At 40.8% G+C, this 24,471-nt stretch overlaps 1 protein-coding gene across 1 annotated transcript in view; it reads left to right on the forward strand.

Annotated features, from left to right (window-relative positions):
- ADGRA3 (adhesion G protein-coupled receptor A3) overlaps nt 1–8,796 on the forward strand; it is a gene marked incomplete at both ends in the record, with an annotated part of 95,267 nt that extends 86,471 nt beyond the window's left edge. Inside the window, 3 exons of the mRNA XM_084233245.1 lie at nt 3,122–3,267; nt 7,321–7,416; nt 7,551–8,796. Of these exons, the coding sequence (XP_084089371.1) occupies nt 3,122–3,267; nt 7,321–7,416; nt 7,551–8,796 (1,488 nt within the window). The remainder of the gene's footprint in view (nt 1–3,121; nt 3,268–7,320; nt 7,417–7,550) is intronic.
- Nucleotides 8,797–24,471: the final 15,675 nt, after the last annotated feature.

Raw genomic sequence — 24,471 nt, forward strand, 5'->3', positions numbered from 1 at the left:
ATGTCTAGGACTCTTGTAAGTAGGTTCTAAATCTTTGTCTAAAGGAACAGTTTGTAAGACTAGTTACTATTCCTAGTTGGGACTTAATGATTCTTCTATAAAATGATGTGTTGGCTGGTGACATTAAGGGATCACTGAAGTTACCTCTGAAGCTAAGCCCTCAAGGGTAACCTGTTGCATGTAGTTTTGCATATGCACATAAGTGGTACAGTTTTATCTCCCTTTTAGGGCTCGCATAATCTTTTTTTTTTTAAGATTTATTGATTTATTATTCATTTATTTATACAAGCACTGGGCACAGTCAGAAGCGCTGGAGGGTGAGAGAATTCACCAGAGCCAGAGCGGGGAGCAGAGCAGGCAGAAGGACCGAAGTACACTGCCGAGGGGAGCAGCGGGCGGCAGGAGAGGTCTGCGCGCCTTGTGGGACCCTCCTCTGGTGGCCGGGGAGCAGCCGGGGATCAAACCGGCGCTGCAGAGGCTGTGGGCAGCTTCGCAACCCAGTGCTCAACCGCTGCGCCACCTGGGAGGCCCAGGGCTCACATATTCTATTGATAGTTGATGGGGGTCTGATATGGTTCCTCCTCCTTCTTCCCCTACCCCCCACAGTGATTGGTTGAGGCAGTCTCAAGCCAGGTACTTCCTACTCTGGTTCTTCAGTCAGTTCTAGAGGGTCCTTGGGTGCTTTCCTTTGCAAAAGGAACTAAAGGAGAAATATGAAGTTGAGAAATAGCATAGAAGGGGCTGCTGGCTCAAGGTCAGGAAGAATCTGGGTTCTGGCTCATCATGTGTTGCCAAATATTTGTTTGCTCATTAACTTTCTGGACCCTGGTTTCCCTCGCTACACGGTGACAGGATTTGGCTGGATCTAATTTACCTACCTTGTTGCCCTTTCCACCCCATGATTTAATCTGTTAGCAACAGTGCCAGCTATAAGGGCATCTGAGAAGATTTAATCAGTGACTGTTAAGAGCTCTTTACTTAGTCACTACTGCCAATGATTTGTCTTAACGTTCATATTAACTTTAGAAGATAACTACATCATCATTTATTTTATAAAGATAGAAACTTAGATTCTTAGAGAATTGAAGTAAGTTTTCCCCTATCACTGAGGCTGTTGGGTATCTGAGGTATGAAAACTCCACCAGTAATAGACCTTACCTTTTGGAGTCAACATCAGTAATTTATCTTGTTGGTCTCTGATTCTATGAGCCCATCCCTTATCACTGTACTTCACTAGGTTTTGGGACCAGAGTGGATTTGTAGAAGGGATAAGGGCTGGGAAACCAACAGATTAGAATACCTTCTCTACTACGTGTGTAATTCTGCCTTTATTTCTTGTGGACTATGTGGTGATTTGCTTAACCTGTTCCTTGAGTATATCAGTCTCCAAAATTCCATTATTGGTAAGAATTGTTTTAGTGGAAGAATTTGGTATTTGGTATCTTTTAAGTCTGAACACGTCCTTGAAAATTTAACAGGGTAAACACTTTGATATGTAAGTTGAGTTTTCCAAACTCTTAGCGCTAAAAAAGAAAATTCCCCATCTTATATCTCCTGTCTTATATTTTTAGCTTCTATTTTTAAACTTACTTTCTAGCCCAGTCTTATCCTGTGGACGTCTGAATCAGAAAAAAACTCCACCAATAATAGAACCTACCTTTTTGAGTCAACATGAGTGATTTATCTTGAATTTTTTAGTTTCTTTGCACTGAATTCATTTATACTATTTTTACTTATAGTATATGGTGTGACTCCAGAGACCTCAAAAGGTTATTATGTGCTTTTTGTTCCACTTCTGTCTGAAAGTTTGCCTTTCCAGTGTAGTCAGCAAAACTAATGGGATCCAAGAGCCATTGTGCTCTTTAAGAAGAAGAAAACTGAATTTTTTTTTTTTTTCAGTTTGGCCAAACCAGACAGATTCACAGCATTTGCAGAATCACTGCAAGGTTACCTGCTGTGGGACTGCCTAGGACTTTCATGTTTCCAAGTTTCAGCTGCAGTTTGGGTTCCATTAAAATGAACTCTAGACAACGGATGTAAATGTTTCTGTTATTGGCATAGGTTTGATGATGTCAAACAATTTAATTGTCTTGATTTAGAGAACCATTTTTTTTATAATGAAGTTTTTTTTTTTTTTGAAGATTTTCCTTCATAGGATTTTTCCTGCAAAAATTATAAAGGAGATATATCAAAAAGATGGTAATAAAACTGAATTATGTCCTTAACGCTCCAATAATGCATGTATTCATTTTTCTTCAAATAGAACTGCTCACCCCCATGCTTACCCCCCATCTAGGAACTCTATCTTCAACTCGAGTTGCTTCAAGAACAGGTCATACGACAAGCATGTTCTCCATAATTCTTTAGGGAGAAACTTAGTGTCATTTATCTATATTGTCCCTCCTTTTATTGAGCACCTATTATGTCCCAGGTCTTGTGCCCTACCATCATCCCTGCGAGAAAACTAGAGGCGTTTATTGACAATCCCCTCACTATTCAAATGAAGAAAATTCATTTCTGAGAGCTGACATTATATATAATTTTCCTAAAATTATACTCTTGATAATACTCTCCATTTACAAATGAAGGACCCTTACACTTGAGATGTTAGGTTACTTTGCTAAGGTATCACAGTAGGTAAGGAATTGATCATAGTTTTAAAATCAGACATTTTTTATATCAGAGTTCACCCTTTTAACCGCTGATAATGTTCTATTGCTCTCCTACCACTAAACTATATAAAAGCTCTGAACTAGCCCTCAGGTCTCATATGCTAAATCTGCAACTTTGCCCTCTACTTATCCTTGCCCTTCACTTCCTCCTTAAAATGGGCTTCAGAGATGGCCTCTATGAGAAGCACAACTTTGTATAATATCCAGGAGCCAATTCATGGTGCATTAAGAAGCATCTTGGTTGTGAGTTGTATTCCGCAGCCCTCCTAAATCCAGCTGTGGCATCATTGCAGGCAGGTGTTGTTCATTACAACAAACCTTCACACAGTTTTTGAATCAGAGTTTTACAAGTTACTTTCCAATCTAATAAACCTTAGTGGCAGCTACTATACTTAGTGGTTGAATGGATTTTTTTCCTTTTAGTTTATAGTCTTCAATCTTCTTTCCAGGTTGGAATAATTCTCCACTATTCCACCCTTGCCACAGTACTATGGGTGGGAGTGACAGCTCGAAATATCTATAAACAAGTCACTAAAAAATCTAAAAGATGCCAGGACCCGGATGAACTGCCGCCTCCACCAAGACCAATGCTCAGGTACCTCATGTCTTTGTTGACTGCATTAGGTTAAAGTTCAGTTTTGTTTCATTGAAGCACAGTCCCAACCAACAGTGATGAGTAAGTTTTGGAAAGTCAAAGACTGGATTTGTCGGTCTGTCTGCCTGGATTTGAATCCTGCAGCTGGGGACCTCTGCCTCGCCATGCCTGCCTGGCTCCTCTGTAAGCTGGGAATTGTTCTACCTCATAGACCTGATGTATTGGTGGCAGCCACCCCACCCCCATGCCAACACAGAGTGCTCCCACACTAGCTGGCATCTGCAGTTCCACTCAGCTCTGACGCTGGCTACTAGGAGGGACTGTTAGATTCCACAGGTAAAGGTCAGGCCCCAAGATTCCCCTCCCCAAGATAGCAGTCAGGTGTCAAATTTATGACCTAACTTCTGACCAACAGCTGTAAAAGTTGGAGCTTCCCAAGGCCTCCTCCTTGGGTTTAATTTTCTAGAGCAACTCAATCCGGGAGACACATTAATTCACTAGAGTGCTGATTTATTTTAAAAGGATGTAACTCTGGGACAATCAAGCAGAAGAGATGCATAGGGCAAGGAATGGGGAAAGGACATGGAGCTTCCACCATCATTTTCCCCAAACTTCCCAAATCAGTTTTTCCCAGAAGCTCTCTGAACCCCATCCTTTGGGTTTTTATTTATAGCGGCTTCCCTGCAAAGGCTTGATTGATGAACTGGCCATTTTCCATTCTTGAATTCAATCTCCAGCTCTCTCCCATGCCAGGACATCTGGAGGTAGGACTGAAAATTTCAGTTCTGCAGTCACACAATTGATTTCCCTGGCAACTAGCACCCATCTTTGGGTGTCTCATTCACATAACAAGACACCTTTACCACTCTCATTACTGGAAATTCCAAGGGTTTTGAGGTCTCTGAGCCTGCAACTGTGGGGGGAGACAGGAGACAGATGAGAAATATAGTTTGATCATCTGCATGACCCAGTACATATTTCTTAGAGATCATAGTATCACCGGCATAAATGATTTAATGTACAAAACATTTAAAATGGTACTGACCATATAATATAATAGGCCCTATGACAATGTTGGCTTTTTTTATTTCCTTGAGGTCATGTCATAGATTTTAATCTATCCAAATATATATCAGTTTTTATTGTCCTCTACAGAAGACAAAACAGTTTTGGAACAGTGCCCTTCCTACTCATTGTAATAAAAAAAGGTGTCAATAAATTATCATACTGTAGGGTGAAAATCTATCGGTGGTGACTGAATTTATTGAATGCCAGACATATCCCTGGCACTGGCCAGGGACTGAAAGAATATGTCTAGTCCTTGAGGGGTTTACAGTCTGGGAAGATCCAACCCATCGTGGGCTGGATAAGAACAGGGGTGCAGATAGCTCGTTGAAAGTGCAAGCTGAGGAACCATTCATGGGGTGGCAAAGGGGGTGTTAGGGAATGCTTGACCACAGACACACGCCTTCCTTAGTTGTTAGAACACAGGGTAGAGGTGCCACTTCAGATCTAGGATTATGTGGTGAACTGGGATGACTTTCAGAAATACAGTTTGTCTGGAACCATGATGGGTAGCAGGAACTCAGGGTAAAAGCTGAATTTAGGCCTTTGGGGGCCATGTTAAAATATGGGCAGCCACTGAGGATTTGTATTTAAGGTGTCTTGAGAAGAACAACTGTCTGAGGAATAAGGAATTCTGCCGAGGTCGGTGGGATGGTCCCCTTAGGCTCAAACTATTGGGTTGTTGGAAAAGTCATGATGTATTTTTTCTGTTTTCTATGCAAAAATGTGTCATGACTTTTCCAATAACCCAATAAAACAGAGGCAGAGAAAATGCAAAGGACAGCTGTTCCAGAGACTTGAGGCTTTATCTCTAGGGTCGATGACTAGCTGGATTTAAGAGATGTGTGAGGGAGAGAAATTCAAAGTTAACTGCAACTTGTATATAGTAGTTAGCTGGGTGCCTCATCAGGTGGTACTTCTGAGGATATATAGTGTAGGGAAGGTTGAGGGGTGGGGTGGGAGGCCAACTGCAGACAAGACAGGCTCCCCAGAAGGTTCTCCTGGAACATTCACAGAGAAGTTGAGTTCCCCATGCTCTGGGCAGAATAGGGGACATTTCTGAACAGACTGTCCCTGGAAGGAACTGGCTAAGAAAAGAGTGATCCCCAGGCCATGTTGATGTTTAATAGATGAATCACAGAAAATAATGACAAGACTTGAAAGAGAAGCCTGAGAAGATTTGGGAGAGACTGGTTTCGTGGCTGATGAGGGGCAGCAGGATTGCTTGGTCAGAGTTGGCTTCTAGGATAAGAGATTTGATGCCCCTGCCGCTTGCTTGAAAGAACTGAGAGATGGCTTTTGACCGAGACACTTGGGAGGCTTCCCCCACGCAGCTCTTCCTTCTGGGTTCTGAGACAAACTCAAAGGGTAATAAGTAAAAGGCTTTTTATGCTCCAAACCCTACACTGTCCTCATGTGACCCAAGGCACCTCCTTTTTTCTAGACAGTGCAAGTTCTACTTTCTAGAACACCTACCTTGAGTGTCCTTGAGCTTAAGGAAAGCCCAGCAAAGTGCTGTGGGGGGTGGGTAGGGGTTCACCTGGGAGTGTCCTGTGTGGACAGAAGGCAGGGACTTACCTGGGAGTGTCTGGGTGGAGGTGGGTGCAGTGCTCACCTGTGAATCTTCTAGCCCCAGAGAGGGCAGTTTCAGAAGAAGGTCAGTAGAAGCAGCCTCAGAATGTGGTGTTGAAAGTGAAGCAGATGTTGGGGGAGATATTTCCAATAGTTTGTCCCAAAAGGGCAAAAAGTTGTAGTGGAAGGAAATTTTAGGAGTTGGGGGAGTCTTGAACCTATTTGTAGGCTGAAAATACAAAAGCGATGAATATTAATAGGGATTAATTGATAACAGTTCGTCCTGGAGGGAGGATGGGGGAGATTCATCAGGGGTGGTGTAACCCAGGTTTTGTCTGCCATGCAATGCTGGAAACTGCCCACGTGAGTCAGTATAATAGGAAGAAGATGCGGGGCACATCTGCTGGCCTTCCTGGGGCTGTGGCATAGAAGACAGGACTTGGGTTTTGTGGGGTGATGAGCTGTCTTTGAGCAGCTCTAATACCACATTTCAGGGTTCTAGTAATTGAGCATGACCAGGGAACGGAGTATGGCGTGTGCTGTGAATAGTGCCTTTATCCGGCCGGCTGTGTCTCAGGGAGCGGCAGTGCAGAATTGAGACTGGCTGTGGTGGGGTTTGCAGGGAGTGACCACATGGGCAGAAAGTTCCCTGCCCCTTTTTTCAGAGGGCCCAACACAGCTCTGGCCAAAACACTTTTCTTCATGGGACCAGCCACCACTGTGTACACGTGCATTTTTACTGCACTGACATTTTTCTTTGCCCCCCTGCCGGCCTTTGGGAAATGGGCCGGGAAGGGCCTGTGCTGGGCGTGCAGTCCCGGCATCCATGCCTTTAATGCCAGTGCCCTGGGGCTGAGCACTCACAGCGGCAGGACAACCTGGGACATGCAGGCTTCGCTGTAGAGAATTAAAATGTCGTGGTGTATTTTGTCTGAGCTGGCCACCGCGAGATCTTACAGTCTGTTTCGTGATGGACTAACTTTCCGGTCACCCCTTGAATCTGAGGAGCCAGTGCCTCTTAAAAAAAGGGAAACCCAACCCCGTACTTCATAGCTGAGTGTCACTTTGTCCACCGGGTGGCAGAAGCTCACCAGCTTTCCTGAGCTTGCAAACTTCCTTGATCTGTGTTTTAAAAAAGAGATCCAAACAAAAATTTCAAAAAAGTCACTGCTAACAAATTGCTAACAAAGTAGCTTCCAGAGCTAATCTTCAATTTATTAAGGGCACAGGGATAGTAATTAGTATTGTAATACTAACTGTAACAATAGAATTAATTAATCTGTAATAACTATCGGCAAGAGTTACTGACTAATTAATCATCTTCGATCTAGGGTAGAACTCTGGTGGTGCTGAGCTACCATGACAGACACACCTTAATAAATTACAAGTAATAGCTGCTCTTTCCATCACGTCTAGGTTTTACCTGATCGGGGGCGGTATTCCCATCATTGTCTGTGGCATAACAGCAGCAGCAAACATCAAGAATTACGGCAGCCGGCCAAGTGCACCCTAGTGAGTATTATGTATTTTCCGGCATACCTGACCAAATCGCTTCTTTTAACTATTTCCCAGGCCCTGATATTTACCGCGTTTTCTTAGTTTCTTGCCCTGTCGGCATCTCAGCTGTTCACCTTTCTCTTTCCTAGTTGCTGGATGGCATGGGAACCCTCTCTGGGGGCCTTCTACGGGCCTGCCAGCTTCATCACCTTTGTGAACTGTATGTACTTCCTGAGCATATTTATCCAGCTGAAAAGACACCCCGAGCGCAAATATGAGCTCAAGGAGCCCACCGAGGAGCAGCAGAGGTTGGCAGCCAATGAGAATGGCGAAGTGAATCACCAGGACTCGCTGTCTCTGTCTCTCATCTCCACGTCAGCACTGGAAAACGAGCACACGTTCCACTCTCAGCTTTTGGGGGTCGGCCTCACCTTGCTCTTCTTTGTCGCTCTGTGGACATGTGGGGCCCTGGCTGTCTCGCTGTACTACCCTCTGGACTTGGTTTTTAGCTTCTTTTTTGGAGCCACCTGTTTAAGCCTCAGTGCCTTCATCGTGATCCACCACTGTGTCAACCGGGAGGACGTGAGGCTGGCGTGGATCATGACGTGCTGCCCCGGCCGGAGCTCATACTCCGTGCAAGTGAACGTGCAGCCCCCCAACTCCAGCGGGACCAATGGAGAGGCAGCCAAGTGCACCAACAGCAGCGCGGAATCTTCCTGTACCAACAAGAGCGCATCCAGCTTCAAAAATTCCTCCCAGGGCTGCAAACTCACCAACCTGCAGGCGGCAGCGGCCCAGTGCCACACCAACGCTGTCCCCGTGAGCCCCACGCCCCAGCTCGACAACAGCCTGACGGAGCACTCCGTGGACAACGACATCAAGATGCATGTGGCGCCGCTCGAGGTCCAGTTTCGAACAAATGTGCACCCTGGCCGCCATCATAAAAACAGAAGTAAGGGCCACCGGGCCAGCAGACTGACGGTGCTGCGGGAGTATGCCTACGACATCCCCACCAGCGTGGAGGGCAGCGTGCAGAATGGGGCACCCAAGAGCCGGCCGGGCAACAGCGAAGGCCACTCGCGGAGCCGCAGGGCTTACCTCGCCCACAGAGAGAGGCAGTACAACCCTCCCCAGCAGGACAGCAGCGATGCCTGCAGCACCACCCTGCCCAAGAGCGGCAGGAACTTTGAAAAGCCTGTGTCAACCAGTAGTAAGAAAGAGGGGCCGAGGAAGCCCACGGCCGTTGAACTTGAAAGTCAGCAGAAGTCTTATGGCCTCAACTTAGCCATTCAGAATGGACCAATCAAAAGCAGCGGGCAGGATGGACCCTTGCTGGGCGCGGACAGCACTGGCAACGTGAGGACTGGGTTGTGGAAACACGAAACCACTGTGTAGGGCTGCTGAGCTCCCAGGCAGAAGTCCATGCAGACTGTGATAGCACATTCCTGTAAGCTACGGACTCCTGAAGACAAACCGTTTACAGCCCCCTTAGGGATTAAAAGAATTCTTGAATAAACTACTAAGTTTTGGATTTTATGTATTTTATCCCTCTCCCCACCCCCCAGTTGTTGCTTTTGTAATGAATTTTCAAAGAAACCTTTCAAGCATTGTTTTAGTGATCAGAGCACCAGCAAGACATTTTGGGAATCTGAAATGTAATTTTGCGGAGTCTATAATATCTACTTGACATTTCAGGCTTGTATTTAATACAATAAATAGATGTTTGTCACAGTTTCAAGCTTATATTTTTATGTTTTACCATAGAAGCCTTGAGTTCGATTTTAATGACGTTTCTACATTGGGATATTTTCATGAGAATTATACATAAATCAGTTAATAAATTTTTTATATGATTAGTGCCACTGACTAGGGCATAGAAGTCAAAGTGATTTTTGACTATGTATTTTGTTAGTTTTAAATGTTACAGTTTCCTCAAAAGACCTTATAGAATTTTTTTTGCAAGTAGAAATGCAGAAAAAGCTTTTCCCAGATTATAACACTTTTGCCATGTCACTTTCAGCCTATTAATACTTATTGGATACTACTGTGGCTTTTAAATTGTTTTGATTTAGTTTTCTTCTATTTTTTTACAGCACATACATTATTCCTGAAGGTAAATGAAAAGATACCATGTAAGGTTCCTATGCATATATTCTGGATTCATTGATAATGGCTCCTAGCTTAATTGTGCTGTTGTTTTTTATCATCTTATTCCATTTTATAACTTGCTTCTCTGACTTGGGAAAACATTTTATTCCTTTTTCTTACTACTTCACAAGAAGTGAGCAGTTTTCCCTCCTGAAATGTTGATCATTCATTTCAGCATTTGTTAATCATTTTGTTGGTAACTAAACGAAGAGAAGCTTGGGGTTGGAGAGTGGGGGACTAGGAAGGCAAATAGTTGGAACAAAATGAGCATTCCACTAAAAATCCCAATTATTTTGATACTCAAAACATGGAAAGTGATGAGTGGTGACTTCATGTACTATGTTCTCAGTGTTTGACAGATTTAAAATTTAATGCTTGTGTATAGGAAGTGAATAAAACATAACATCCCCACCTATCTCATTTATGATTTAGGGCTTTTTGCTGGTTGAGGTTTCTAGAATCTTACATTGCTAAGAGATGTTTCAGTTTTCTTAGAGATTGTCTCCTTATAGCTTCCTAATTTAAAAAAATTTGACAACAGAGATTCTGACTTGTTGGACATGCCTGCAGGTTATGCTGTATCTGAAACCCAGGTTGTGCTTTCTGGTGTCATGAGGCCTCTGATTTTGACCCCATTTCATTGCTGAGGGTTCTGATTTCTCCATATCCGAGCCAACACTTTATTTTCTATTTTGTTTGATAGTAACAGACCTTATAGGTGTGAGGTAAAAACTCATGTGGGTTCTGATTTGCATTTTGATAATGATAACACTGTTATTGAGCAATAAGCAATATTGACCATCTATTTCAAACATTTAATGACACTTTATGTATCTTTGGAGAAATATCTATAACATTTGTCCATAACAAATTGAGTTCCTTGTTTTTTTGCTGTTGAGTTATCGTGCTTTTAAATTCTAGATATTAATCTCTTATCAGACACATAATTTGCAAACTTTTTTCCATTTCACAGGTTGCCTTTTGTGTCCTGTGATGCACAGACGTTTTAAATTTAATATCCTATTTATTCTTATCCCCGTTACCTATGTTTTTAGTGTAATATCCAAAAATCACTTGTCAGTCTAATGCCATGAAGTTTTCCCTTATGTTTTCTCATAAGAGTATTATCATTTTTTGTATTATGTGAGGTAAGATCCAATTTAATTCTTTTACATGTGCATATCCAGTTTTTCTAACACTGTTGAAGAGAGACAATCTTTTCCCCATTATATGGTATTGGTAACCTTATTGAAGTTATTTTGATCCTCTGACTGTGGGTCAAATACAGACCCTGTATTTATATTAGTATCATGTCCTTTTACTAATGATAGCTTTGTAATATGTTTTGGAATCGGAAGTATGGAAGATCTGTAACTTCATTCCTTTTCAAGTTTATTGTATTAGTTTGCTACAGCTACAATAGCAAAACATCACAGACTGGGTGGTTCAAACAACAACCTATTAGGTTTCTACAAGTCCAATATGAAGATGTCAGCAGATTTGGTACTTTATGATGGTATCTTCCCATGGCCAACTCTTGCTTTGTTCTCACGTGTTTTTTCCTCTCTGTGTATATACATCTGGGTCCTCTCCAGTTAACCGAATTTGTTTGTAGATGGATAGCAGTTACATTGGATTAGGGTCTACTCCCAAGACCTCATTTTATTATGTTTTTAAAGATCCTATCTCAAAATAGTCACTTCCAGATCTATTGGGATTAAAGCTTCATTATGAATTTTGAGGAGACATAATTTAACACAATAATTATTTTGGCTATTTGAGATCCATTAATGAATATGAATATGAATTTTATTTTTTTATTATTTTTTAAAGATTTATTTATTTATTTATACAAGCACTGGGTACAGTCAGAAGCGCGGGAGGGTGAGAGAATTCACCAGAGCCAGAACGGGGAGCAGAGCAGGCAGAAGGACTGAAGTATACTGCTGAGGGGAGCAGCAGGCGGCAGGAGAGGTCTGCGTGCCATGTGGGACCCTCCTCCAGTGACCGGGTCGCAGCCGGGGATCGAACTGGTGCTGCAGAGGCTGCGGGCAGCTTCGCAACCTAGCGCTCAACCGCTGCGCCATCGGGGAGGCCCTGAATATGAATTTTAGAACGGACTTTTCCATTCTTGCAGAAAGCAGTTTTTGGATTTTTAATAGGGATTGCATTAAATTTTGTGTAGTATTGACATCTTAACAATACAAAGTGTTCCAATCCATTAACAGAATATCCTTCCATAGTTTGTGTCTTCTTTAATTTCTTTTAGAAATATTTTGGGGCCTCCCCTGGTGGCACAGGCGGTTGAGCACAGCACTCTGAAGCTGTCCGCAGCCTCTGTAGTGCCAGTTTGATCCCAGCTGGCCAGTGAGGGTCCCACATGGTGAAGCAGACCTCTCCTGTCTTGCCCGCTGCTCCCCTTAGCAGTGTATTTCGTCAGTCTGCCTGTTCTATTCCCTACTCTGTCTCTGGTTAATCCTCTCACCCTCCCTCACATCTGGCCTGTTCCCCGGTTCTTGTAAAAATAAATAAATTAATTTAAAAAATATTTTGTAGATTTCAGTGTATAAGCACTAAATTTATTCCTAAGTATTCTGTTCTTTTGAATGCATCATGGTCATCTGTGCAGTTCTTCTGTTAGGAAAAGCAACTGAATTTCATCAAATGCTTTTCCAGTCTCGATTGATACTATGAATTTTTTCCCCTTCATTCCTAAAAGTAGTTATACTGATTAATTTCCTATTGCTAATCATTCTTTAATTTCAGAAATTCACTTGGTCATGATGTGTAATCTTTTTAATGTGGTATTGAAATTTTTTGGCTAGTATTTTATTGAGGATTTTTGTTCTGATAGTCATCCAGTACTTTACCATTTGATAAGATCTTAGATTTTCAGGGGTTTTTTGTAGATCCCTTTTATAATACTAACAATTTTTCTTATTACTAGTTTGTTGTGTTTTTGACAGGAGTTGGATTTGGAATTTTATTCACTGCCTTTTCTGTGTTTAGTTATTTTGTGTTATTTGCTTCCCCAGAGTTCAAACTAATACACAAGTAAAGTCTCCATCTCAATTTTTCCTTTTTTTTTTTTTTATATTAGACAACTCTGCTGTGATAGAATGATGGAAGAAATACTCCTGACTACCAAGTGCTGTAATTCCTCTTTGTGTAAATACTCTTAATTCACTATCATCCAAGTAAAATCTCCAATAATAATGTGAATAATGTGCCATATAATTTATGGCACTGTGGTTTTGAGGATTTCATAAATGATTTTAGCTATTACACAAAGAGAGAGAGGCTTAAGAATGAAAATAATACTTTACCTCAGGCAAACTAAAGTATGCCAGCATCACACAGCACATTTAACACTTTGCAGGTGAGGTTTGCTCTCCAGCTAAAATTATTCTTTTTCACATGAACAGAAGATTGGTTGAGTGATATTTCTTAATTCAAGAAGGAACAGTGTAACTGACTGAAAAGCTATTCAGAAGCAAAAGTACTCTCCTAAAAATATTTTTGCATTCTATACTGTGTTACTCATTTCATATTCACCTTTGACTATTGAAATTCCTTTTGATACATCAAATGCATATACTTTGTCACAAAAGAGAAGACATGCTTGAGGAGTTTAACAATTCATGAAAATCTATTTTTAATTTCATATTTCTGCTTTAGGGAAGCAGTTCTGTACGGGATGTTAAATTGGAATTCTCCCTGCCACAGTGCCAATTTGATATAGGGGCACCAAGTGGAGTGAAAATAAATTTTATAAAAGAAATGGAAAGGAATCAGTTCCACCTCTCTGTCTGACAGAAGGATCAGATAGACCTTTGTGAAGGCGACTGGGAAGAGAACTTTAGAGCTGGGAAAGGAGTGGGAAATTCTGACTCTTCGCTTTGAACCTTGTAGGAGGGATTTCTATGAGGAAAACTGGATGTTCTTTGAAACTGAGGTTCAACTTGCCCAAACTCCAAGAAATATGGTGACAGGATGTGGTCATTCCCCCATATGTCTACACCCTAATCTCTAGAACCAGTGATTATATCATGTACTTGGCAAATGGGACTTTGCAGGAGTGATTAAGGACTTTGAGATGCCGGGTTAGCCTGAGTAATCCAGGTGAACCCAATGTAGTCATAAGGATCCTTTGAAAAGGTGGCAGGAGGGTGGGGTCAGGAGAGGTAATGTTGGACACAGAGGGTAGTAATGTTGGACACAGAGGCAGGCTGAGTGACAGAGCCAAGGAATGCAGGTGGCCAACAGAAGTGAGGAAAGGCAAGAAATGAATTCTCTGTTTCTAGAGAGCCTTTTGAATAATGCCACCCTATTGGCACCATGATTTTAGGTTAGTAACACTGAATTTGGACATCTGATCTTCAGAAGTGTGAAATGCCAAATTGGTGATAGTTTGTTACTCTGGTTATAGGAAGCCGATGACACAGGTTGATGCTCTGATGATGTTTTGGAGTGATGCTGTCTTGAGGTAGGTTGATAAGCAGAGTGTGGGGGAGAAGGTTGTCTTTTTCTTTTTTCAAAAATCACATATAGGCATCACAGGAGAAAGCTGGTATAGGGTTTTCATGAACCTTATTCAGTAGCACTCTGTAGGAGCAAGGAGGTCTCAGCAGGATGAATTTGAAGGTAAGCCATTGGCTTCCTGTCATTGTGGAAGGAATCCCAAATGCCCATATGCAAGGAAACTGCTCCAGAGCCTTAATGTCAACCTGTGGTACTTCCAATTCAGGTAAATGTCTTTTGTTTCTTACCCACTTTCCCAGCGTGTCAGTTCTGCTACAATTGCAGGTTGGAATTACAGTTTCACCAGTCTGGAAACAGTAGAAGGTTGGGTATTCAAGTAAATTCACAGCTTTATTACCTTCTCTTTTTTTCAAATTGAGGTAACATTAGTTTGCATTGTCATTTTTGTATTAGAGGTGTAGGATCTCCCCCTTCAGGTTTTAGCATATCAAACCCACCACTTGACCTTTATTATTTTGTCCAGAGTTTTATAAAGTCTTTATTTATTTATTTTATTTTTTTAATAGAGGCATTATTTATTTATTTATTTGTTTGTTTGTTTGTTTTGTTTATACATGCACTGGGTACGGTCAGAAGTGCGGGAGGGTGAGAGAATTCACCAGAGCCAGAGCGGGGAGCAGAGCAGGCAGAAGGACCGAAGTACACTGCTGAGGGGAGCAGCGGGCCGCAGGAGAGGTCTGCACGCCATGTGGGACCCTCCTCCGGTGGCCGGGGAGCAGCCAGGGATCGAACCGGCACCGCAGAGGCATCGCAACCCAGCGCTCAACCGCTGTGCCACCGGGGAGGCCCTGTCCAGAGTTTTAATGGTATAAACCTTTCAATATTTTTTAAAGGGAGAATTTTCATCTCATTGAATAAAATACAGACACAGGAGAGGATAAACTATAATTTGTTCCTTTAAGTTTTATGAAAGCTTTTGAACATGTTAAAAATTGGAAGTATTGGTATGAATTCTGTTATAGACTGAATTATCCCCCCCCCACCAAATCTGAATGTCAATGCCTTCTTCACCCCTAATGTGACTGTATTTGGAAAGAGATTATGGGAGATGATTAAGTGAGGATAGAGCCATAACCCCTCAAAATTGGTAGCCTTAGAAGAGAAAAAGTGGTCTTTCCACAATTCATGTGAGTAAACGGTGAAAACGTAGCCATTTGCACACCAGGAAGAAATTTTGCACCAGAAATCAACCATGCTGGCACCATGATCTTGGACTTAGTGCCACCAGAATGGAGAGAAAATATCTGTTGTTGCTGCCACCAGGTCTGCTTTGTTAAGCTTCTGTGAGCCAATGAGTACATCGCCCAACCATACCCTGTATTCCAGAATTACCAGCATAATGTCATGCTCCCTTCTTCTATTCATCTCCTTCCCTCTCCTACCACTAATCCTTCTGTAAAGACTTCTATATTAAACTTAGACATTACATGCTTTTTATTTCTAAATATATACATATATATGTATCTAAAGAATGATTTATAATCTGATCAAGGGAGCATACATCATCACAAATCGTTTGGAAAACATTCTGGGGCATGTGATTATCTTACATCTCTGAAATGAAAGGAGAATGAACATGACTCCACTATTACTGTGTAACAAACCACCCCCAAATTTAGTGGCTTAACACCAGAATTATTTCTCAAAATTCTGTGGGTTGGACAGGCATTTCTCTTGATCTGCAAGAAGTTGACTCATCTCTGGTCAGCTGGCAGCTTACTGCTGTTGGATGGTGCAAGAAGTGCTCTTTTGAATGATCTCTGCTCCTACCATTAGACTACCTCGGGATTCTTCACACAGTGGGCCCAGGGTTCTAAAGAACATCAAGAGAAAGTAAACTCCAAGGCACAAGCTCTTTTCAAGCCTTTGATTCTGACACATTGGCTAATGCCCTATCCACTAAACTAGGTCATGTGGCCAAGCCCAAAATCAAGGGATTTTCATTTGATGGGAAGAGCTACAGAGTCATATTTCAAAGGTATGTGCTTGGGCAAGGTGGGTGGGGGCGGTTGTGGTCAGTTTTGCACTCCACTGCAGGTTATGTGCAGCTCCTCCTGAGATATGATTAGTGCAGGCTTTGTTTTGAATAGTCTGAGAAAGCCGGATAATAAATTAACAGTTGAGAGTTGACAATGGAACAAATCAAGACAGATGAAGAGGCCAAGATAGACATAGCAGTTTGTTTGTTGGTAATATGTAGAAAAGATTTTTGTATATTGATTATTCCTGCAAGCTTGCTAGGTTTGCTTAAAGTTTATGGTAACTTGATCTTTTAGGATTTTCTGTATACACAGTCATGCTGCTTGCAAAATGAAGTCTGTTCTAATTCTTTCTGATTTGTATTTTTTTTTTGCTCCTTTTCCAAACTTAGAGATGGAGCATTTATTTTTTCACCACTCCATGTGAGTTAGCATAGGGCTTTTGTGGATGACCTCTCTCAATCTGAGGCTGTTCTCTTCTGTTCTTAAGGTAGAAACTTTGTCCACTGATATTAGGCCTTCTTGCCTAGGATAAGTACTTCAGTTTACATTATCTGCTAAGTTGTGCTTTAATTCACACACTCACACACACACACACACACACACACATACACACACACACCCTGTTTTATTTTTTTTATCTTTTCAATAATTTAGAATATTTTCTAATTTTCTTCATCATTTCTTCTTTGACCTACATATTGCTTGTAAGTGTGTTGGGAGATTTTCCAGATATTTACATTGTCATTTCTAATGTAATTCCTTTTTCATCAGACAACTTATTATGTATGTCTTCAGTCCTTTCATATTTGAGACATTTTATGCCCAATATATGATCTACTTTGTAGGATATTTTATGAACATGTATAGGAATATAGTTCACTTTTGTTGCATGGAGTGTCTAGTAAATGTGAGGTTAGTTAGGTTGGTGATGTTTAAAATGTCTATTTTTTATTGATTTCTCTCATTTGCTGAAAGATGAATATTGAAATCTCCAACTATAATCTTAAATCTCGACTTCTTTTTATTCATTTTTCTTTATTTGAATTGTAATTAGGTACATACAATGGACTGTTAGGTCCATTGAAAAATTAATAATCTTTTATTATAAATTTAATATGTCTCTTCTGATTCCTTTTAAGATTTTTTTGCATCATTGTTTCTCAGCAAATTTATTATGTGTTTGGGCCTCCCCAGTGGCGCAGCAGTTGAGCGCTGGGTTGAGAAGCTGCCTGCAGACTGCAGCACCGGTTCAATCCTCGGCCGCTGGGTGAGGGTCCCATATGGCATGCAGACCTCTCCTGCCACCCACTGCTTCCCTCAGCAGTGTACTTCGTCAGTCTGCCTGTTCTGCTCCCCGCTCCATCTCTGGTGAATTCTCTCACCCTCCCGTGCCTCTGACTGTACCCAGTGCTTATATAAATAAATAAATAAATCTTTAAAAAAAAATTATGTGTTTGCTGTTGTTTTCTGTGTGTATATATTTTGTCTGTGTGTTTGTTTTCATCAAATTATATAATCTCCAGTCTTACGCCTTTAAATGAAAAGAGAAAAAAAATAATAAATTTGTCTTTTCCTTACACATAAGTTAGTCTGACTTGCCTAAAAATCATGGAAATTCTCTTCATTCTGTACTTGTTCTTTAATTTGGATAGTTTCTATTACAGTATCTTCAAGTTCATTGACCTTTTCCTCTAAAGTATCTAGTCGTAAGATGATTAAGTAAACTATATTTCCTTGTGTAATTCATCCCTAGGACTTAATTTGGCTCTTCTCTTCTTTGTGTTTTCCATTATGCATTTTCCTTTAAAATAAAATAATGGTCATCTTTATAATGACTCTAAGTCCATGATGTAAGTCATCCCTGGTGTTTCTTGTATTGCATTTCCTCCCTAGTTTGTTGGTCACATTTTCTAGCTTCTCAATATAGCAATTTTAACTGAAGGTTGTGCATTGTGACCCTTATGTTGTTAGATTTTCTTAAGGATTTTATTGTCATTTTTTTCCCACAGAAGGCAGTTAAGTTGTAGATTGGTTATATTCTTTAGAGGATTGTCTTTTAGGGCTTGTCTTTATTTAGCTTCAGCATTAAGGTGAGTTTACTCCCACACTTAGCAATGTTGCATCTCATGTCTCTATTCTCAGTGGGCAATTCCCTCCTTGGACAGTTCAGCCTCTGTGCAGTGGTTGGTTAAAACACATACATCTCTTAGTCCTCTGTGAGCTCTCCCAGTTTTCAATTGTTCTTTCCTGCCTTTGAAATTTCATCCTGTGCACTCACACTGTCCAGTTCGTCTGCACAGAGAAAACGGCAAAATCCAAGCCTGGTGGGTGGGTCAGGATTGATACAATGAGCCACTTTTGGATTTGGACCTGTATTACTTATAGCAGACAGGGATGCAGGAGACCAGATCCCAGGTCCTTGTTGCACATACCACAAAGGGTGACTAAGAAAAAAGCTGACTGTCCAACACAAGTTGTGGGATGTTCCCTGGTGCCCAGGAGCCCAGTCCTGTTATTTTTTACAGCTCCATCCAGAGGGAAATGGGGCAGAAAGGGCTGTGCTCCTTGGGACAGTTAGGAGACACTCTTAGCACTCCTCCAAGGAGGTGGGGCGTGAATGGAGGTGGTGTTGCTGCACGTCCTTCTATACCCCCACCCTCTCTTCCAGGATGGTGTCTGCCAGGGCTCAGATAAGCCATGATTTGGGTTTTTTTTTACGTGGATCCCTACAGATCACCAGGGAAGAACTATCCAAATCAGTAACCCTGGGGCAATCTAGAGAAAAATCTTAAATGGGTTTATTGGACTCAATAAATGGAAGGACTTTCTCCAAAATACCCTTACTGTGTTGCCTTAGCTGTAAGGGTTTTTGTTTTTGTTTTTGTTTGTTTGTTTGTTTTTTAACTAAATATGATGTGTGCAGGTCTAACCTGGATGGACCTTTTAAGATTCTAATGTTCAGCAGTTAGTTGAACTAGATAGTCTTTAAAAGTCTCACACAAGTCTCTCTTAACTCTGCTTTTTGTACTCATTGAATGATTTTACAGATACTTGTTTAGAATACTTTTATATAGACAGAAGAATTTCACATTCGTGCAGAGTCTCTGTACATGATATTCAGTTGCCCCTTGTGTTAGGATTACCTGACTTTGCTATAGTGTGTTCATCACAACTGATGAACGAATGTGCAAATTTTGTTCTAGAAAAATATGCAATGTTTTTGTCTTTAGTTTCATCAAATTGAAGTGTTTCTTGGTTTTGAGAGTAACAATTAAAAAACAAATGTTGGTTGTTTCTGAAACTCTGAAACTTTTAAATGAGTGAAAGAGTTTCAAGGAACAAAGCAAAAACTTACCCCCAAATTATAACACATGTAGATAGAACAAAAACTAGAATCTTGACAATTGGTGAACATGTCAGAATGGAGACTTTGTAGAAAGTAAGAAATACCCAGTTTACTGGGGAAAAGCCCAGTAAACAAGACAACTGCTTCAGAAGCTTTCAGTGTAACCGGAATGAACTTCTGTTAAGGCAGAATGTGGAGAGTTGTTCCTTTTTTGTTGTTATTGTTATTAAAAAACCTAGCCTTCATGGAAAAGCCAGATTTTGTTTTGCTTTCATTGTACTTAACAGATTTCGCCCACCACTTTTTATTGGGACTGAAATAGGGAATTCTTTTCTAATGAGCTTCCAGAGCTTCCCAGCTGCACTTTTAGGTACATATGCTTGACCTTGAGCCCTCAGGCTCCCCCACGTGCTGCTGTTGCCATATGCAAGACTGTTCAGGTTTTTTGTCTGCACAATGACTACTTGAGATTTGCCTCAGAAATAAGGCACTTGTAGAAACATACGAGTAGAGTAACTCCCTTACTCTTCCTTTTAGCATTGTTTTGATTTTTAGGATTAGAAACTATCCAATGAAAGATACAAAGAGTTTCCTAAGAAAGTAAATTATCACTAGAAAAAAGTGATTGGAAAAAATTATCAACAGTCTCTTAAGTCTTAGCATGGGGAAACTCATCCTATATGATGGTACCCCCGACTAGAAAAATCCCTGCAAAATGCCAGTTTACAAAAATACTAAAAAATGTCTTTTCCACCCCAAATTGTAATCCCAACAAGCAGATTTTGATGCAATGCTATCTGTGCACAAAAAGAACCAACATGCTAACATTAGCAATCTCTTGAAACCCACACAGGATAGGGAATAATATGTCTCAATAGCAACAGTCACTGAAGCATTGGGACATGTCACTCAGTAGTTTTGTGGCACATTCTGCCCATTGTTGGTGGCTATTCAGACGTTCTCAAGTCCATAGCCCTTCTTTTCATATGAAAAGGGGATTCTGTCTCTACTTTACTCACTTGGTCATTATCGAGGTGCTATCTGCCCCCATGCTATCAAAACTGCCAACTTGTTCACAGAAGCAAATTTTAATTCTACACAGATCTGTACAGTAGCTTAGAAAAATATGCATAAACAGTTATAGATGCATGATTGGTGAAGACCGATTGTGATAACTGTCTACATATAGTCTACATATATTTTTAAATTACCAATGGTAAAACACTTATGAAACAAGCTGGGAATCAGCAGATTCCACTAAACCATGACAACCAAAGGGATGAGTCATCCAGTAATAGGTCACCACATTACCCCAACCTCTTCGGAGTATGACTCAGTGGTCCTTGAATGAGGAGTGATCACATATCAGCATCACCTAAAAAACTTAACATGTTTTATTACATTACCTATTAAGTAAATGGCAAATACTTCCTTGTATAGTCTAGGTTCAGCCTTCTCAAGTAATCATTGTGTGTGTTGTTGAAATCCCAGGTCAGTGAATCCTTCATCAATGGACAGGAAGGCCTCTTGACTCTGAAGTGACCATTCAGTGAAGAGCTGGCCAGCAGAGGAGACAAAACCAGCAGAGGGGACAAAAACAGGCTTGGGTCCAGGTGCTCCCTGAGCAAAGCAAGTGTTGCTCTACGTAGTGAGCTGACCATCTGCATCGGAATTCCCAGAGGGGTTCATTTAAAATATAAATTCTGGGGCTTCTCCTTATGAATCAGAATCTTGGAGGTTGGGGCGGAGGGTGGGCTAGGAATTCACATATTAGAGCCAACATTCTCTGCTTTGAATGAACGTACTAGCGATTAAAAACTACTGTTTTAGATAATACCAGCATTAAGGAGAATGAGTTTTATGTTGAAAATCAGTAAGAAACCAAGAGATAATTACCAGTTTTTAATATTTCCTTAGTAACTCTTTTCTCTATTTGTATCCTCAGATAATTCTCTCAGGAAAGCGTCACTGGGAAGTGTTGAGAAGATCTATCGTAGGTCTATGGAGGTAACTGTAATTACCTACCCGAGATCCTGTATCACATCACCATGCTGTCTGTCTGCAGGTGATTTTCATATTATTCAATGTGTAAAGCACTTATTTAAAACTTAATTGAAATCATACAACTGAGACAAATGTTTTGTAAATTTCCAGGTTCCTCCATACAGCTAACAACCACCTACACACTTTCACAGCAAGTTATATGTGGTTTTATAAATCAGTGAGTGTAACTCAGGGTAATTAATGTACAAATTACTGTTGCTCCACACAGAATTTGACAGAAAATATCCCCAATTTGATTGCATTCACTGGGCATCCAAAAATGTACACTTTGTCATTTTGTAGCTGGGCCAATATAGGTGCCAACGAATCTTGATTTTTAATTCACCCGTTTACATAAAATAGTCTTTCTCTATAAGGTAATAATATAAAAATAGTGTCTATTTTTAAAATATCCAAGTGTTTTTATTAGGAGAAACAGTATTTCAGCAAAACTGAAAACATTGTGTCCCTGAAGTATGATGTGATAAGTAAGAGTGTAGACTCTGGAAATGGACAGATGAGACTCAAAGTTCTACTTCTTGGCTGAGTAGCCTTGGGGAAAATATTGAACTTTTCTTTTTGTGCCTCAGTTCTCTTATCTGTATGATGGCAAAAATAACCCCACCTCTTTGGTTTTGTGTGATGCTTGCATAAATTACTTTTCTAAAATATGAGACCAATGCCTGCCTTATATAACTCCTCAATAAAGTTAGTCATTATAATTTTGTCATAATTATTATCCTATTTGATAACATGTCAGCATCATGCTTAGCTCATTGGTTTTGAGTATATTCTATGACCCCTTTATGCTCTCACTAGTATCTTGAGAATTATTTTTCCCCTCCCTCATCCCACACCAATATTATGGGGGAGGAAAGACCAGTGGTAGAATATCTTTATTTTTTAATGCAGTTCATTCCACATCAATCCTACATTGTTCTCTTTTATTATCTTTTCTATGCTAAATATGTTCTCATTTCTAAGATATGATGCTCTTTAAGACAGGTGTCACATCCTTGTTTTTCTTTCAAGCATAGAAATCTGCAACTTGCCTCATGCGTTATCACCAGAATTTTCATAGTTATTAACTAACATCGAGTGTTTACCATGTGCCAGATATTATGCAAAATCAGGTACAAGTATTATCTCATTTAATCCTTATAATTGTCCCTATTTTACACATGTCTATGCAGGAACTTAGATAACTGAGTCATTTCTTCCAGTCACACTGTTGGTAACCAGTGAAGTCAAGATTCGAAGCATATAGTTGTGTCTCTAAAGTTATTAACAAATGTGTTAAGTGGCCTCCATTATGCCTCAACTAATGAATGAGTAAATAAATAAAACTGTAGATGATGGAATGAAAACTTGATAGTTTGGCTTGATCCACACAGACAATTAAATGTACCAGTTTTATCAAGAAAGTAACCTCTGTTTGAATATGCAAGTGTATCCAGAATTTTAAAATAATATAGTTAATAATAATGGTAAAAGGCATCACTTTCATAAATCAATGAACATCAATAAAAACTTGGTTGGAGATAATGTCAGTGTTCTGTCCAGATCCTCCTGTGCCCCCCCTTTTTTTAAAGATTTATTTTTATTTATTTATGCATACAAGAACTGGGGTATAGTCTAGAGGCGCAGGAGGTGAGAGGATTCACCAGAGACAGAGTGGGGAGCACAACAGGTGGATCTACTGAAATACACAGCTGAGGGAAGCAGTGGGCGAGACCGGAGAGGTCTGCTATGCCATGTGGGTCAGCTTCCCTGGCTGGGGATCAAACTCATCCCACAGTGGCTGGGGATAGCTTGATGGCACTGAGGTTTAACCCTTGCACCAAACTAGGGAGGTCCCCTGCGTCCCTTTTCACTGTAATGTGTGTACCCAGGCTTTATGCTTTTGTTCCCATTGTTCAAAAACCGTAGCAAATTGGGGAGGACTTACTGCAGTCTACTGGAGCCTTCTTGGACTAAAATACATGGGAAATATGTCCTCCTGGATTGACCTTTTGCTGATAACTCTCTGCCAGTGAGTTCGAGAACTTGGAAGTCTAGTTCCCTAGAAAGCTGAAAAGCGGTGAGACATCATGTCTCCAGAGACCCTGTGGGATGAGCCTAAAGATACCCTTGCATGGGGCCTCCCCGGTGGCGCAGCGGTTGAGCGCTGGGTTGCGAAGCTGCCCGCGGCCTCTGCGACGCAGGTTCGATCCCCGGCTGCTCCCCGGCCACCGGAGGAGGGTCCCACATGGCGCGCAGACCTCTCCTGCCGCCCGCTGCTCCCCTCAGCAGTGTACCTCGGTCCTTCTGCCTGCTCTGCTCCCCGCTCTGGCTCTGGTGAATTCTCTCCCCCTCCCGCACTTCTGACTGTACCCAGTGCATATATAAACAAACAAACAAACAAACAAACAAATAAATAAATAAAACATGCCTCTATTTAAAAAAAAAAAAAAAAAGATACCCTTGCATGGGATTTAGCTTGAGATCACACCATTTGGCTTCTTCCCCTTCACTGTCCTACTTTCTTCAGCATTTTATTGCCTTCACTTATGAGCATTCTCTTGATAAATCACTTGGAGGTTCTTCTCAGAATCTGCTTCTAGAGAAATCGACCTAGAAAAAAAACATACGTTCAAATCTAATGGGTGTGCTTCTCTTTTTCCCTTTTAAATAAATATTAGTTACTTTTCAATATTTAACATGGCCTCTGTGCCTTCTTGCTTTTAGATAGAAAAAAAAAAATCAACAACCAACATTACCTGTAGAGTCATTTTGGGACGTGGGGATGTGATCTGTGCTTTTTCAGAGTTGACTTGATGCATGATAATTTTTATAGCAAACCATACATAAACGTTTTTTCCTGAGTGTGTTCATGTATAAAAGTGTAGCTTCTATGTATTTCCTGTATGAAAACTAGATATTGCCTTACAGTTCCACTATTGAATTTCTAGGAGCTTGAAATTCTAACTTCTTAAATTGTATTCCAAATATAGCAAATGTGCTTTTAAA

Source organism: Talpa europaea (assembly GCF_964194135.1).
Source record: "Talpa europaea genome assembly, chromosome: 5".
Lineage (NCBI taxonomy): Eukaryota > Metazoa > Chordata > Mammalia > Eulipotyphla > Talpidae > Talpa > Talpa europaea.